Source organism: Heterocephalus glaber, unplaced genomic scaffold (genome assembly GCF_053883595.1).
Source record: "Heterocephalus glaber isolate CG9 unplaced genomic scaffold, H.glaber_assembly_v1.0 deba00001463, whole genome shotgun sequence".
NCBI classification, from domain to species: domain Eukaryota; kingdom Metazoa; phylum Chordata; class Mammalia; order Rodentia; family Bathyergidae; genus Heterocephalus; species Heterocephalus glaber.
Genome location: NW_028258310.1, coordinates 8243309 through 8261078, shown reverse-complemented (window position 1 = coordinate 8261078; position 17770 = coordinate 8243309). Strand labels below are relative to the sequence as shown.

Genomic DNA, 17770 nt, shown 5'->3' with positions numbered 1-17770 from the left:
CTTGAACCATTTTAGCAAAAACCATAGTGAAGAGGAAATTAGAATTGCATGCTAGGTATGATTTTGAGTGCAAACAAGATCGTAGTATCTGTATTTCTGACTTTTGCTCACATTTAGATGCCCAGCATTAATTCAATGAAGGACGGTAGTACACTTTGATTCATAGTTATATTGAAGGCTAAAAATGAAGATAGGCTTTGGAGCAATAGCAAGTTGTAAACTCATTCGTGCTGAAAAATAAATGACTGATAGCATCATAAGTAAGAATAGAGGAAGGCTAGAGAGAGCGGAAAAATCCTGCGTGCTTGACTGGGAAGAAGCTAAAAGTAATGAGATGGGGACAGGGCATTCTAGGAGCTCCAGTATGCAGGCTTCATTCTTCTGTAGTTACTCCTACTTGTTTAGCAAGCCATACCTGAACATTGTCTTAGCCAGCCACATGTAACCCAATGCAACACACATGCATCCTGGGTGTAGCACAGGTTTCAATGTGCTGTGGCTCTAGAAGCTTTTATGACAGAGTTATCCCAAGTGACATCTCAGACATGCTCACCATGAGAGTGGACTTCCCTCAAGAGGACAGCAAATACTTTATTTCTCCTCTGTTTGGAGAGATTAGAATCCACCATAGAGGAAATGAGAAATAAGAAGTCAGGGACTGCAAAGCAGATTAAGACTTTTTTTTTCACAATGACTTTATTGTCCAGTAAAGCTGTACTTTAATGTACTTTATTTTAAATATGTTTTAAGAGAAATATACAAAATAATATGGCAAAATCAAGAAACACAAGCATACTTTAGGCTAACAAAGTCCCTATTTTGTTTTATGCACAAGACAGCTGTAGGGTGTGGTATCTTCTAAGGAAGAGAAAGGAATGGCAATGAGGGCCTCAGGGAAGGGTGTTTTAGGAGAAAGGGAAAAGAAGTAGTTTAATGATCTGTATCCAGAACACTGACCCCTGTTATCTGCAGACAACAGAACATCAACCCAGGACTCCAGTGAGCTAACATAAATTAGTAATAGTAATTATATCCTGGGAGGCTGGCATTGTTCTCACTTGTTTCTTATTTAGTCTTACCCAGCTCTACTGGGGAAGTAGTGTTATACCTTCTCTGAGAAAATATCTTGCTTGGGGTCCAATAGTTAATAAATTGCATGGTCAGGATTCAAACCCATTCTTTTGACAGTGACTCATGGTTTTCTAGGGCCCTCCACCTGGGCCATGGCTGGTGACATATTCTCACTGACCTCTATCTGAGGTCACACTAGATGATTTGGATCAATTAATAAGCACAATTGGATCAAAATATAATTAACCATATAACTATGACCTGTTCAAGTTTAGTACTGCTAAAATTGCAACACTAAGGGTATTATAAAAGATACTGAGAAAATAAGAAGAAAATTGAGCAAATTCTCCCAACACTGCTTTTCCTTTCTGACTTAGTAATAAAGGGAGATAAAACAGGGAATAAGTACAAACCAACTGACAGCACAACTGAAAGCTTTTAGCTTGTCTACCTGGTACTTGGTCCCCCCTACTTGGTCCCCAAACGATCTGCTCAGTCTTGCTTAGTGCCTTCAGGTGGGAGGGGTGGAAAGGAATTAATGGTATTTTAAAAGCAAGGTGAATATGGTTTGAGTATTGAGACAATGCTGCTGATAATCACTGATGCTTTTCTTCTCTATATATAGATGTTTAGTTTTTCTTGTCTAGTGACTTTTCTGTGGTTGTGATCCTCAACATCGCTGTTTCCCAAAAGAAGGCTGGAATTCATACACAGGTTTCAGAGACCGAAGCAGGGCATATCACAAGCAAAGTTCACTTTCTACAGGACAATTACACTTAATTGTACAATCAACAGCACATTGACACTGCATGAACACTTTTTTCTTGCAAATATTTATAAAACTTGTTTTAAAAATTGAAAGTGGCTCTGTCTATGGCAGTTTTTAGGTAAACAAAGTGCTGATAGTAACTATGGTAACCAAAATGGAGGCAAGGAGGAGTAAAATCAAACCCATGCGACATAATTTTGTCCGCTTGTCATGCTTCTTTTTTTTTTTCAATAAGGTATCAAAACCCGGTGTGTACATGTCTCCCAACCAAAACCGTAGGTCATTGGGATTTTCCTAAAAGAAAATTATATAGAGAATATGGTATCATCAATCTGTGATCAGTGTTACAAACTGAGACTGGAAAACAAGATAGTGTCAGACATCCTGAAGGCTCACATTCAAACTGTTCTGGGTGTGGCTTATGTGTCACAGCTGAAATAAGAGAGGCCAGGCTTCTCTGAATGCACTGTGTGCTGCTGCTGCCCCTGGCTGCCAAGGGATATGTGCAGTTAATGTGCAAGTCTGTGTCAGAACCCATTAGGAGGCCTGCACCAATTCCTTATTAAATCGGTCACATTGGAAGGTCAGAAACACCACAATGACTCTGTCATCTCTTAGCCAATTTTTTATTTCTTACCTCTTATAAATAGTGCATGTAAATCAGGTTAGTGAGCCAAAATAGAATTAAAATTCCTTGCCTTAGATGAACCTTGGAGGTTTGATTTTGTCTGCATGGCAGGAATAAGCACGTTTAGTGAGTTTTCCAGTAAACCCAGAAGCTGACTTTCAGGAAGACAGAATAAGACTAGGTGTCAAGAGTCTCTTCCATGAATCTCAAATTCCTGGTCTTCCTGGTGGAGGGTTGTGGTGTGTCTGCCATGCTGAGACTGTGGACCTGTTTGACCTCCTAAAGAAAAGACCTAATATATGCCCCATATCAGCAACTATGTTCCACGTCTCTTGTCATGGGCCTCATTTTCCTTCAGTACTAGAGAATTACCCTTTGGCCAATATTCTCTCCTGTAAAGCATTTCTAAACTCCACTGTCCATACAAAATTAGATAGTTACTCTTTTATCATTTCATGCTGTGTTTCAGGCTTCAGTATCTATGGCCAGCATTTGGTAGGTATACCAGAAATTTACAGGAAATGCTGAACTGCAATTGGGACAAAGCCATTTCAGCCCTCATTGTTCCTCAGTTGGACGATACAAGGGCTCAAAGCAGGCTACCCACCCTCTCTAGTCTCAGTGGAGTTAGCATCAGCTGGAAGTGTGGCACAGCCCCTTTCCATAGCTGCCAGCCTCAAGAGTCACTGAACTAGCTTCAGGGTTATAGATGCACTGGTAGGGGAGGAATATGCATGCTAGCAAGGAGCTGTGGTGGATTTCCCAAGGCTGGTACACTCCTTCCATTGTAGTGGTTGAAGCTTGAACTTCCTGGTTATAGAAATAATCAACTATTACAATAAAATTTGGATGGCTTGTGCAGAAGGATTTAAAAATTCTTGTCTACCTTACTCTCATCTTTTCATCTTTCTTGTGTCCAAATCAGAAGCCTGCATTGTGCCTACAAGTTTAATGCTTTTATTCTCCATTAAAAAATTCATAATGGAGACTTTCCTCTCTTACATGCTGCTTCTAGCTTGCTTTGGTAATTAAATATGGGGCTTCTCTTTTCTAACTTAAAATCTTAACAATTTAGAAAAATAAGAACAGAGTGAGGCATTTGCAACATTAATAGCCTGTAAGTTACATCAAAATTTCAGAAAATGTGTTAGGGAATATGTTTACTAATTATGAGATAAAGATAGAAGTGGTGATAGAGAAGTTGAATTAATGAGTTATAGAGCAAAGTTCTAATGAAAACAGAAGTCATGGGTTCCAGATGTTTATCTTAACTACTGGTTCCCTCAGAAGTTAATGAATGGGCTGCAGGCCTGAAGATCCTGGGCTTTGATACAAATGAGTGTGAACACAGAGGTTTGGGTAGGGGACAAGACAGACATTGGTTTCAGTAAAATAATGCATCCATTAGAGCTAGATTCTGTCTTCCTAAAGATATTGTTCAGCCTAAAAAAATAATTCTTCAATTTCCTTAGCCTAACATTCAAATTTGTTTTTTTAGCTTTTGAAAATTAAACTCATTTTATAACCCAAACATAAAAACTATAATGTTTAAATCAGGTTAAGCATATCTATCTCCTCAGACATTTGACATGTCTTTATGGTGAGAACATTCAGAATCTTTTCTTCTAGCTTTGTGAAATACACAGAATGGAACTGTCATCTGTTGTCACACTGCTGTACAATAACACAACATGGACAAGGATGCTTTCTTCTAAACACACCTTAGTATCCACTAATCAAACTTCCCCATCACCCACATTGTCACACATTCTCTTTTTGTCAGTTTTGTAGCCTTCCTCCCACTATTCTTAAACTGTGCTGAGTGTTTTCACAAATTCTCTCACTTTCCTGCAGCTCTACCTTTGCTCTTGCTGTGCAAGCCAGAAAAACCTCTCTACTTTGGCAAACCTTCTACATCTCACATATCCTTCAAGCTCACTACGAATTAACTTTGTCATGAAGACTTTTTATAATCTGATGTGACTTCCCCCTTTCAAATCTTTCCAATTCAAATCTCCTGCTATAATTGCAGACATGCTCCTATATCTGGTTCTATAATTAGTGTTGCTAATTTTCTTATTTAGCTGAACTTTTGGAAGGCAGGGACATACTTTTACTTATACAATTTCCTTGTCATGAACATAAACAGCAAAGGCAAGGGAAGATGCCTTAGAAATATATTGCCAAACGATGTTTGAATATGTGGGAAGTAAAGCAACACAATTTATTTTTTCAAATAGTAGACTTAGAAGTCTTGATCTTAAGCTTCCTGATGAGACCAAGAAGATAAAAGAAATAAAAAGAAAAAAGGGAGAGAAAGAGGGAAGGAAGGAAAATAAAACACATGATAATTGTTTCTTTCAGGAACATCTGTTTTGTAAACCTCTTAGAAAGGCACTACAGTAAGAAAGAAATACATTCAAAGTATGAGATTTAGAAAACATCTTATATTATACACTATAGAGTATTTTTGTTTGTTTGTGGGATTTTTGTTTTTTTGGTACTGGGGATCAAACTCAGGACCTTATGTTTACGAGGCAGGTACAGCGCCACTGAGCTAAATCCTCAGCCCAACACTATAGAATAGTTTGAGGTGTGAACATTTAAGATTTTAAGAAGCATGTGTTTCAGAATTTGAAGGAAATGGTATTATCCCATTCCAAAAAAAAAAAAAAAATCCTCAGGTGCTGAAAGAATTAGACTTGGAACAGATACATGTTTTAAAATGAAAGGTACTTGGAAAATGTCAGACTTCTCACCCTGAGGCAAGTGGAGGCAAGCCAAGGCTGGTTAAGAATCTGGTCCTTTCCAAAAACAGAATGCCTCCCTCTCTGCTTTTCAGGTATTTCTAGGTCTTTCATGCCCGAGTAACAGACTTGGGGGACGAAAACAAGAAAAAAAGGAAAGGAAAGAAAGAAAAACAAGTTGGGTTTAAGCCGGTTGAATGAGTTCATTGCATATTTGTCCTGTGTTGAAATGTTTTTGTTTTGTTTTGTTATTGAGACACAGGAAAATGACCAAAACGTCAATCTATGATCTTAAATCACTGGATAGGCTTGATATAAAAATTATCTTGTTAAGCACTTCTTTGCATAGTTCCTAAAACTGAGCACAGTTTATATATTTTTTTTAAAAATCTACAGTAAGAAATCAGTCCTAAAGTGTTCATGAACATAAATGGTTACATACTCTGGGAAAACACGTAATCTTGCAAATGAGTTGTAAAAAACTTTGCCCAGAAAATCTTTATTCTATGCCACAACATTTTATCCCTCTCTATATCAAATAAACAGGAGGGAAAAGGTTAAGCCAAGGGCCAATATGACCTGAAATCTGGAGATTTTGTGTTTAGTGAAGAGTGCCTCTCATCATCTCAATAACACTTTGAGGGTGACCTAACTTTCCTCACTAATTAAAAGGGTGATTCTGTCTTAAGTACCTTTAGATGTTCAGAGAGGTTTGTGTACAAGGAATGCTTGTCGTATTCCTCAATAGTCCATGAAGGATTTTCTTTTCTTTCTTCCATAGCTTCTTCCAAACTTAAGTCACCATAGAGTGGGTTATTCTTCATAACTGAGGACATAGATGGTGGAGGGCTGTCAGCAGTGGCAGAGTACTCCCCACTGGACCCCTTGGCTCGCTGAGCAGGAATATTCTTCTTTTCTCTCTGTTAGGAAGCAAAGAGATGTACCATCTCTTACAAATGGATCTTCTGACAGTAAAGAGTACAATGTAGGATAAATGTTGGAAAATTGTTGATTTGGCCTAGATCTCCAACTGATTAGGACCATGAATGAGAAAATAATTATAGGATCGACTTTGACCTAGAATCCTACCATTAATTGATTCTTTCTTTGCATATGATCCTTTTGAATTTTAAAATTCATTTGAATGCTATTTTATAACTACAGAGAAAGAATATTGTTAAATTTATCTAGTAGAATTCTGAACAAGGTTAATTTTTCCAGCTTACTTGCACTGTGATTTAATGCCATTTTCCTTCTCTCTGTATTTTCCATGACTGATAAAAATAATATTTAACATTGCTGTATTAATCCAACAAAGTCAAGATTAAAAGATGTTTTACAAGTATGCCTTGGCTTTTTACAAATACTTTCTTGGCTCCTATTTCAGAGAGCTTTGTAGACTGGGCTAATTTAACATCATATTCTTCTATGTTTCTATTGCCTATTAGATGGTTCAAATTTTTAAAATGTTTTCATTGAACCAAAATAATAATATGCATACAGAAATGGGCACATATGACAGATATATTGCTCAATACATTTTCACAAATGAATATAATATTCTATACCCAGGCCACGGAACAAGGCATTCCCAACATGCCTTGTGCTTCTCTCCAGTTTCTTCCCATCCCCCATCTAAAGTAACCAACATCTCAAACTCTAACAATATAGGTTAATTTGGACTCATTTAGTGTTTTGTGTAAATGGATTTAGACTATGCCTACTTTTCTGTATCTGGTTTGACCTTCAGAATTTTACCTTGCTTTTATTTTTCCCTTAGGACTATGAAGATATCATAAAGGTAGAAACTTTGAAAATTAATATTTGTTCACTGTCCAAGCATGAATTGAGATAAAACAAAAATAAAAAGCTTATAAACTAACATTTTATTTATCACAGAGCATCAATGGGGAGAAATCAAACATTAGTTAATTTAATTTTATTTTATTTCATTTTTAGTAGCAGGGATCAAACTCAGGACCTTGCGCTTGCAAGGCAAGCGGCAGAGCCACTGAGCTAAATTCCCAGCCCTCAACATTAGCTAATTTTAGAATAAAACAGCTTTAATTTTTAAAAACTGGTGACTTGTTTTCTTAATTTAATTTCAATATATGTTTAACATTCTGTAGCCTTCCTAAAGAGAAAGTTCAATAAGAATTGTATTCCTCTGAATTGTGTCTATGACAATCAATACATTGATAACTTTAACATCTATTGGGATATATAGGTCACATTAAGTATATACATATTTATGTAAGATGAAGTTGTAAACTGGTATTACATACAGTTTCCTCCTGAAATCGCTGGTAGGTAAAGCAAAAAGTGATCTAGATAAAACCATTCACATTCTCTTTGGTGTTGGGTCTCTTTAACTTTCCTAATCCTTGCATTTTTCACATTCTTGGAGATCAACTTGGAGATCCTGTCTGACTTTCATAGTTTCTTCAAAGCCAATTTATATTCTATAATACCAAAATGTGCAAAAAGAGAAAAATCTTCTTGACTTGGCATTTATTTTAAAAATGGGTAGCTTCATAAGTAATGTATCTGAATTGAGCAAAGAAAATTTGATAAGAATTTTAGATTGTTTGAGCTTAGCATAATTCTGACTCATTTTTTTTTCTTTAAGCCTAGACATCTTTGATCACTTTTGAAGAGAGATAATTCTTCTGACATCCACAAATTGGCTTTGTTAGGTTACTTGGATACCAGACTGTTCCCTGAGTGTCTTCTTAAATAAGAAAGCTGTATAAATGAAGAAAATAAAGTTTGAAGCAATGAGAAAATAAAGCTTCAATGAGGAAATGAAGTTTAAAAAAATTACAAACACTATGACGATATATATAGACTTAGAAAACTAATATATAAAAGAGCAAAATAACTATATTTTCTAAAAAGATACTCAAGCTCTATTTCTAAACCATATTCTTGAAAGTTTTGTGCTTTAGCATAGAACATGGTATCATTTATTTTTGTTCTGTATGCCAATTTTGTGTCTATAGGACATGTGAAGAGAAATTTAACATTTATCTTAATTAAGAATTTGATGTAGGGCTTTGTTTTAGCTTCGTGGTTGTGTGCATGGATAACATATGGGAGGTCATGATTTTGATCCCCAGCACAGAAAAGATAGACAGGAGAAAAGAAAGCAGGGAAGGAAGGAGGGTAGGAGGAAGGAAAAGAAAGAAAGAAGAGGGGAGGGGAGAAGAAAAAAGATCATTTAATAGTAATGCATATGTAGGTGAGAAATTTTTAACTAAGGCGAACATTTACATACATATTTTCAAGAATCAGAGCATTAGTGTAATACAAGAAAAACATGAGATTAGAGACAAAACTTAGCAGTTTATAAGGAAAGAAAGTGCACTGAAAAATTTAGAAATTTCATGCTTTCTAGTGTTAATAATTTGATTATGAACACTCAAATACTGAAACATAACATTATTTTAAACAATAAAAAAGTAATGAAGACAAAGCCGAGCAAAATTTCTCAGGTGAAAGAAGTGACTCAAGGCAAAGATCTTGCTAGAGGTAAGTTTCATAACTATTATTCCAGACAGCCTATGGGGGTTGGCATGAAGTCAAACCTTAGATAAATTAAAGCAGAAAAGCAAAGAAATAAAAACCATTTGAAATCTGTGTCTTCAAAACACTTTATGAATGTTTAATGACATAGAATTTACTGAGGCTAAATAGGAAAGAATTCCACTAATGCAAGAGACAACAATAATGAACCTGTGCTACCTTGAAGGAGGACCCAGTGGAGGTATGGCACAAGAGAATGACGATGGCAGGGGTGCTTCCCAGGAGGTGGAACAGAGGCTATGCAGAACGGGGCATCACCAGCAAGTCCTTCTAAAGAGAAAAATCTGGGCCTAATCAATTTTTTACACCTTCAAGGAAGAAGGTCAATATAGTATATTCCCACTGGAATCTAAGAATTACTTTGGAGTAGTGACTACTCTGCCTCTCATGTTTCCCATTCAGAAAGGAAGAATTACTGTAGTGACCCTATTCCTGCTTCAGTGAAGTGCCCAGGATGATATGAGGGAGAATCTCCTCAGTGTATCAACTGACTGACCTGTGTATTGGTTCTTCTGAAGACATGATGAATGTATGCAATACATGGGAAGATAACTTAAAATATATAGACACAGTGTATACATATATATACATCTATAAAAGATGATATATCATTTATCTAATTTATCATTATGTCTAAAAATATTATCTATATATTTAACTGAATACTAGTAAAGCCTGCTTAGGCGATCAGCAAACCCATTTCTTCTTCAGAGTTGGACTGGGACATATGACACTAAAATTCAAGCATGACCACAAAACTCCCTGTCAACATTCATAGGTTGGTTACTCTCTCCTTTTCTTATATACAAGCCTAAAAGAAATTCTGATCTCAAGAAGACTTGAATTCCACTTGGAAGTGAGCCTCCTAGGACATCTGTACCACGTATGTACATCAGATCTAAAATGAAAGAGAGATACATTTTATTGTGCTAAAGTCACTAAGAAGTTGTGTATATTTATTTCCACAGTATAACTTAGCCTAACTAACCACCAAGGACAAAAATATAAATATGTATCAGACTTAATGTAAAAGTTTTGTCATATATAAAAGAGATGCTAGAAAATTAATAAAAGTAGATCAGTAAAATATAATAACTTTAAATTTGCATATATCTAGTAAAATGGTCCTAATATTTGTAAAGCAAAGCTTCAAATACTTAGGAAAAATTCATACAATGTAATTTTTATCAAACATGTGGAACAATATTAAGGATAAATAGGATTTGGTCAATAAAATCAATAGGTTTGATCAACTGATGTATATAGATGCATGTTATTACACAATTGAAAATTCTTCATTTTGAAATGAATATTTTAAAAATTAGCAGTTTGTTAGATTCTAAAGGAAATCATGGAGACTAAATACAGTGGTACTTTGGTTCATGAATGCTTTTGTTTGCAAACAATTTGACAAAATTTTATTTTTCTTTACAAACTCTGCATCTGGTGACAAACATGATTATGACTATCTTTTCCATACAAACACAAATATAATTATCTTTTCCAAAAATCATAGAACAAATTAAGTTCATGAACAGCAGTGGCACTATATATATAGATCACCACCTTTGATCATAGACAATTTAGTTTTAAATATAGAAAAAATCAAGAAAAAAATTAAAATACCAAATTTTGTAGACTTAAAAATAAATGTTAAAATAATAATAAGGAAACCTTTTAAATTTTAGGAGAGAATGAAAGTAAAATTGCTACATTATAAAATTTTTAGCTGGAGCTGAAAGAGTATTTTGAAGAAATATTATGTGAAAACATGCTTGTATTATAAAAGAATGAAGCAATTAAAGAGTTAATGAGCATCTAATTTAAGCCTTAAAAACAAAGTCAAGTAATAAATGTAAGAAAAAATCAAAAAGAAATAATAAAGAATGAAGCAAAAATAAAAAATATTAAAAAGAATAATCCCAAATATAAATGGAAAGGATGAACAATGTTGAAAGTAGTTTCTCTGAAAAAGCTAAAACAATTCTGGGAGTACTGCTTGGGAAAAATATAAAAACACAAATCCATAAGGTTGGAGATGTAAAAAGAATATGTGAAGAGACATAGTAGACATAAGAAACAATGGTGGGTGGGGATGTGGTTCAGAGGTAGAGTGCTTGCTTAAGGTGCTGGGGTCTTAGGGTTTGATCATCACCATCATAATCACCATCATGATCATTGTCATCTTCATCATCATCATCAGAGCAACTTTAAAAATGTTTATGTAGTTGGGTAACCTCCTATATAATATTCCTACAAATCTTAATACAGAAAAATAGAAAATAGTAATAAGCCTATGATAATTTGCTAATAGAATCAATAGTTAAAAATCTACTCACACTCCCTACACAATTAAGAACACCATACAAAAGAGTTTTGCTGTTGTTTTCCCATTTTAAAAATAAATAATTTTGATCCTTGTCAAAAATTCTTCTAGAAAAGAAGAAAACAAAGAACATCCATGGAATCACTTTATGAGGTGGATATAAAATTGAGATGACAGCAGGAAGTAAAACAAAACTTACTTAATTTTTTTTATAAACATAAGTGCAAAAAATCACAAATACACTATTCCTCAACAGAATTCTAAAATATGTACATTTATACATACCAGGATAAGACAGGTTTATAGCAAAGAAACATATTTTATCAGGAAGATGGTGAAATCTTAGAACATTAATGAAGTTCACCACTTTGGTAGGAAAAAATTTAGAATTTGGAATAGTTTTTAAAAGATTTTGAAACAAATTAAATGTGTAAAGCAAATTCTCTTATCAAACTAGAAATAACAGAGAACTTTTTAAGCTATAGAAGTGAATGGGCCCAAAATTTCCAGGACACAGTTTACTTAGTGGTGAAATATTAGAAGCGTGTATTTCATATTTAGAATTAGTACAAAGATGCCACTAGTCACAACATCAATATAGTGTCACAGAGGAAGCTCAAATCAATGCAACAGGATACAATAGATAGATGAGTAAATAAATAAGTTTGTAAATAATGAAACAAAACAGATGACCTGATTATCTATAGGAGCATTTACAGTCAAAATAAAATAGTTTATGACACATTTCCTGGAATCAAAATCCACATATAAAAATCAATACCACACATGAGGAATTATTATGAAACATAATTTGAAGGTAATATTATCAAGACATGTAACTACTTTAAGTATTTAAATGTAAGCCTAATGGGGCCAGGGATTTAGCTCAGTGGTTCCGGTGCCGGTCTTGTAAGCACAAGGTCCCAAGTTCGATCCCCAGTACCAAAAAAAAAAAAAAAAAAACTCACAGCAAATGTAAGCCTAATGAACTATATGCTAAATATTTATGTAAAGGATTACAAGATACTGTATAACTGATGGTCATTTAACAAACTGAAAAAATGGAAAGATATAGCATATTTATGGTTTGGGAGAATCAATGTCATAAAGATTTCCATTTCCCCCACTTTTATCTATACATCTTTATAATTATAATGCAAACAAGGTATTTTGTTTCTATTTCATGTATAGTCCCATAAATAGACTTTTCCTAAAAATTATCTCTCCACTGACCATAGTAACTCAGTTTCCCAAGTTGACAGAATGCTTATCTTTTTAAAGCACATATTTTTATCATGGGATTTTCTTAAAAATTTTCACTGACTCCTCAAAATTTTCAGGATAAAATTCAGAATCTCAGACAAAGCTCTCAGACACCCTGTGATAGACTCAAGTGTCTCCAGTGGCTTATGTTCTGCCTTCTCTCACAGGTAACTAGGACTCTGAAATCCTGTATGTGTTATTGAAACTTGGAAAGTGTCTTTTACATGGGGTTTAGTGCAAGAGACATTTGGATCTAGTCTGAGAGTACTACAGTCAGACAAGCTGAGTGGTATTTATCGAAGTATATCATCCAAGAGAGTCTCTGACACTAGTGGGGAACTATGAGCTCCATAAATTTAGTATAACTTGATAAATCATGTTCTGATATATACAAGGGAACAACTTGATGATACTTCTTGATATAATTCTTGGATAGTAATTTAAACAATTGGAAACTTCCATAATATGTCCCTATGTAAATTTTAAAATTGGAGAGTTTTGTATAAGCAGAGTGGTTCTTTTCAAAATAGTAAATAGGAGAGTAGGAATGAAAACATTTTTAGGAAAAGCATGACATATGAGTTCAGAGACCATTAAGGAAAACATATATCTATACATACATACATATGTACATATGTATGAGAATTAAAAGCAAGAAGAGTGCTATCAAACTGAAAATGAGTGAATAATGTTGATTAGCAAATGAACTCAGTGAATGACATTGTGTAGAGATCAAAGAAGAGAAGTGGTAGAGCAGGGCCTTCCCCCTTGGTCTTTTGCTTCAGCTCACAGATTTACACTGGAATGCTCCTGGGTTCTGAATCTGATGTGACAGAAGTCAGAGAAAGATGGGATAAAGAGATTAGTCTTAAAAGATTCATAAGTCCAGTGCTAGTCAGAAAAAAAAAGGTCCACCACAATACCTGACATTTTATCACTTAAAACAATTTTTATCTTAAAAACCAGGTTCTCTTTTCTTACTTCTTTTCATAAGGGCTTGGTAAAAACAATTGAAAAACAATTCAAAATGCCCCCATTAGATATATGGCCCAAATCATTTTAACAACCAGAAATATTAGACTTTGAAAAATGTTTTTATTGCATTCACATGAAATTTATTGTGAAGCTCTTTACTTCTCTAATGAAAGTATATAAGAAGAAAGAGTATAAATTTAGTAGATTCAATTAATAACTACTTTCCCTGGAAATACCTGAGTATTTCATGGGAATTGACAGTGTCTTTGGTAACTGCCTAAAAAGTGCTCACATTTCTAAGCCGTCCAATATTGTGTTAGATCATGTGAAAATGGATGAGGAATGTTAGAATGTAAATTTTTAAAAAGATCAGAAATTAATGCATTAACATTAAAATAATCCATGAGTTATTAACTCAACTTGGTATTTGGGATCTATGGGATTTCTGTTTTAACCACTGAATTAACACCAATTTGAAGGTAATGTTTGTGGGTTGAGTCCTGTGACATTCCATGAAGTAATCTGTGTTCCAAGCACCAGGTAGTATGTTACCGGAAGCTTACTTAGCATAACTGAAGTTTGTACGAATTTCATGTGTGTATCAAATTTACTGCGTGGGTTACACAAATGACAAATGTATTGAGTACATTCCTCAACTGCCACAACTATTCTCCCACACCCACACACATCTCTAACCACAATATCTACAAAATAATGGTATTGTATTATCTGCTGTTTCCTAAATTCCAATAAAATTATCATTTCATTACATTTTGGGCTATTAGTAAATAATACATACATACATACATACATCTATTTATATTCCTCCACTTTTATAGGAAACTACCTCTAAATTTTATCTTATATTTTAATTTACATTTTATTTGTTCTCACTTTTAAGGAAACACTTAAAATAAGTATTGGGCTTATTTTGCAGGTGAAAACACTGAGGCTTGGATTGATTAAGGACCATGACAGATTTTTCTTGAACCGGCTTATGTGGATTTGTGAAAAGAAACCACATTTTCAATCCTTTATTCCATGATCTTGTTGTTGGCTTAAGGGTTTCCCTTTGGCTATTCCCATTAGCTTAATGGATCCCCATAAGAAGGACAGCTTTTAATTAATGAACTACTTAGCAACTGCCATTTTCTGTGTGCCTAACACCTCAATAAACCAGGCATTATCAGTTTCTTCTTCCATGAATCATTACAACTATTTAAAACATTCATATGCCCATTTCTTTGAAATTATTTTTTATCCAATGAATATATCTAGATTTTAAGATCCTTCCAAGGAGAGAATTATTTATTGATGGATTGTAATGTTTTGAATATAATTGTTACTCATAGTTGGTACCACACCTACCTAATCACATGAATTTGTACTTGATTTACTACCTCTCCTTCCCAGGGCCTGCATTATTTCAGTGGTAAACTGGCCTGCATTAAATCGTCTTCTGACTAAAAGGATAACTAAATCAAGTGTATTTGAAGTTTATAATTAATTATTAGCACATATTTAAAGATATATGAAGAAGAGGTTTATTTCCTTGTTTTTACCTTGAATACTCTTTAGACCTGTAGAAAAAGTTGCCTTTCAAAAATTTACATTTCCTTCAGAGTTAGGAACAAAAAACAAGAAGAATTTTAAGCTGTAAAGTTCCCAATGAAGGAAATAGGTTAACACCAGTCCCAAATAAAAGATGTTAGACTTAGGTGTTTCAATCTCAAAAGAATTTATGGGTTACGTCTTCTTAGACTAAACTTCATAGGATGGGGAGGGACTGGGTTTTCTGAAATAATTTTTTTAATCCTTTTGTTCTATGATACAAAGAACAAGGGAGGTAAAAACAGAAGGGCTTTCCATTTAATTTAAAACTAAAACACAAAACTACATACAATGGTTATGTAGAGTAAGGAAAAAGTGTTTAAAGATTACAAAAGCATAGATGCAAAATTTTTAAAAAAGTCAGTTGCCCCAATAGCCTGTTTAGAATGGAAATATATTAAAATCCTTATAGGTGGGGGTAACACTTACATAATCGTTTGAGTGTGCTTGATTTTGAATGATCTCATAGTAAATGTCCCAAAGAGCCCACAAATATACCACAAAGGAGTCACTTTACATCAGGACTTATGAGTAGCAACTGTTATTGAAAGAAAACAAATTTCTGTTCAGGGAATTTGAACCACTCCAAAGGATTTAATGACTTGCAGGGGTTTGTAGGTCAGTCACATCTGTTTTGAAATGAAATCCTTCTTCCTGTTTCCAAATTGACTAACCCTTAACCCCATTAGCCTCCTCATCTTAAAACAAAGATTATTCCTGTTTCATTAGCTGTGTAACAGTTGGGGTCTTTATGTTTATTCTAGCACATGGAACTCATCACAATTTTATTCTTCCCTTTTTGTCAGCAGTAAGAGGGAAGAAACAAAAGAAGAACAAGAGCATACTGTAAGTAGATCCATGTTAGGTTCAAAGGTGTGATTAGGATGTCTCATCCACAAGGATACTTGTGGAAAATAAATGTAATTAAAATAATAGCTAGCACCTTTCCAAGATGGAGAGTTACCTGGGTTGTTTGTTCTCTTTTTTTATCCTTCTTTCATTCATTAGATTTTCATTTTCTGCTGAGTCTTCACTGTTTAAAGGGAAGGGAGCTAGCCTGTAAGTGAGGGAGAAGCAAGTCCATAACTGTCTCAGAGGATTGTATCCCCTGGAGTGTAAGATTCAGAGGCTTTATATTTATGCCACACCAAAGACAAGGGAGACAGGTTTCATTCTAAAACCTTATTTGAAAATGCAACAATTAGTTTCAAAAATTCTGAAGCGAATGAGAAAAATGAGTGCTATTTAAAATGAAGACAGGGAGAGAATCCAGTGACTGGAGAGGAATGGATAGGATGGAGAACTCACACATTTTGTAAAAAGGTTAGAGAAAGGTATGTTCTAAGAGAGAGCAGCTGCCTGGTGCTCACTTCTCCATCACATCTTTTACACAAATAATGAAATGTTCTGTAGTAAGAAATAAGCTCCCCCCCCATATTTATATGCCTCCCAGCTTACCTGTGAGTAGACAAGGTTCTGCCAGTGCTGTGCAGCAGGGTAATTTCCGCCTGGCAGTCTCATGAGGCTGGCCTGCTGAAAGGCTGGGCTCTTCATTAAAGACTTCACATCCAGCTGCAGGAATTTGTCAGGATGGTTGTTATTGGGCAAAACAGAAAGATCCATGTCTCCCTTCTCCTCAGTGGAAACAAAGCCAGGCAGAGCTGCTCCTGTCAGACTCCTCCATTATTAATGAGCCTGAAAATGCTCTGAGTGGCATGTGAAACCTGGTCTTTCAGCTGTACTCAAGCCATTCTTGAAATGACACATCAACTCACAGGAGCAAAGCAACGCACTCTCCTACCTTCATGCACACACATACACACACGCACATGCGCGCGCCACTGAAGGTGCTTGAATGGGACAGACGGGGCTGCACTGATTAAAATTAACAGGATGACCAAATTAGATAGCTATATCATTTAATGTCTCTCCATCCAGAATCTGAACTAACAATGCACGGGGGGCATTGTTTGTATGAAGGCGGCCAGATTCTCAATATTACAGCTCATAAATTGAAGCACAAGAAATAATCACCTGTATTGATTTTTCTCTTTGAATTTTTCTGAGGTAACACAGCTCCCTTGGCCCTGCCTAGGCAGCCTCACATGTGATACTTGGTATCTTGTTTCTTCTCATGTTTTGGCCACCAGAGTCACAAGCTCATGTGACACCCAACCAGTTTCAGGTTGTCAGCTTATTCTGAGTAGGGAAATGGCAAGAATTTGCTTTAGAGTTTGCTACAGTAATTTAGTGACCCATCCTCGGCCTTGAACCACTCATTATTGAGATACTTTAGCTTCTACTGCAAGCTGTCTGAGCTCCCGGTGATGTCTGGTGTTCACGTGGCATATTTGGAGTTACTGGGAAACATGGCTGCCAGGGCTGCTGTCTCCTGCTGAGACAGCCAAGGTGGGGGCGTGGCTTGGACAGTACAGCCAGCCAGCAAATGGTGATGACTTTACTGGAGAGACATGCACTGTCCTCACAAGACACTCTGCTTTAGGTGACCCCTATTTCTCACTGGGGAAGTAGAGAATTCCATCTGGAAGAAGAGGAAAATGTCCCACTTGTGAGAAAACAAAGAATAAATACATCAGAAGTGTCTAAGAGGCACAGATTGTCTGTTAATTTTTGCACGTGTATAAACCCCACTGATTCAGGGGAAAGGCTTCCCTTCAAGGGCAGTGAGGTTCCACAGGGAATGCATCAGCTTTAGATTTCAGAACAGTGGCATATCACTTACACCAATCCCCAGTCAGGATGGTCTTGAAGCAAGCAAGACCCCGCAGAGTTCT

At 35.3% G+C, this 17770-nt stretch overlaps 1 protein-coding gene across 1 annotated transcript; it reads right to left on the bottom strand.

Moving 5' to 3' along the window:
- Nucleotides 1-684: 684 nt before the first annotated feature.
- Nucleotides 685-17770, bottom strand: Minar2 (membrane integral NOTCH2 associated receptor 2). Its single transcript, XM_004854438.4, has 3 exons — nt 16434-17770; nt 5908-6135; nt 685-2134 (listed from the first exon to the last, which is right to left on the bottom strand). Exons 1-3 carry the CDS (start codon nt 16596-16598, stop codon nt 1955-1957), a joined length of 573 nt encoding a protein of 190 aa, XP_004854495.1. The 5' UTR covers nt 16599-17770; the 3' UTR covers nt 685-1954.

Excerpts from the sequence above, each read along its gene's own strand:
- Minar2 (XM_004854438.4), bottom strand. The coding sequence starts at position 16,598 with ATGGATCTTTCTGTTTTGCCCAATAACAACCATCCTGACAAATTCCTG. Across the intron at positions 6,136-16,433 it reads AGAACCTTGTCTACTCACAG|AGAGAAAAGAAGAATATTCC; the intron begins GTAAGCTGGGAG and ends GCTTCCTAACAG. Across the intron at positions 2,135-5,907 it reads ACCTCTCTGAACATCTAAAG|GAAAATCCCAATGACCTACG; the intron begins GTACTTAAGACA and ends ATTTTCTTTTAG.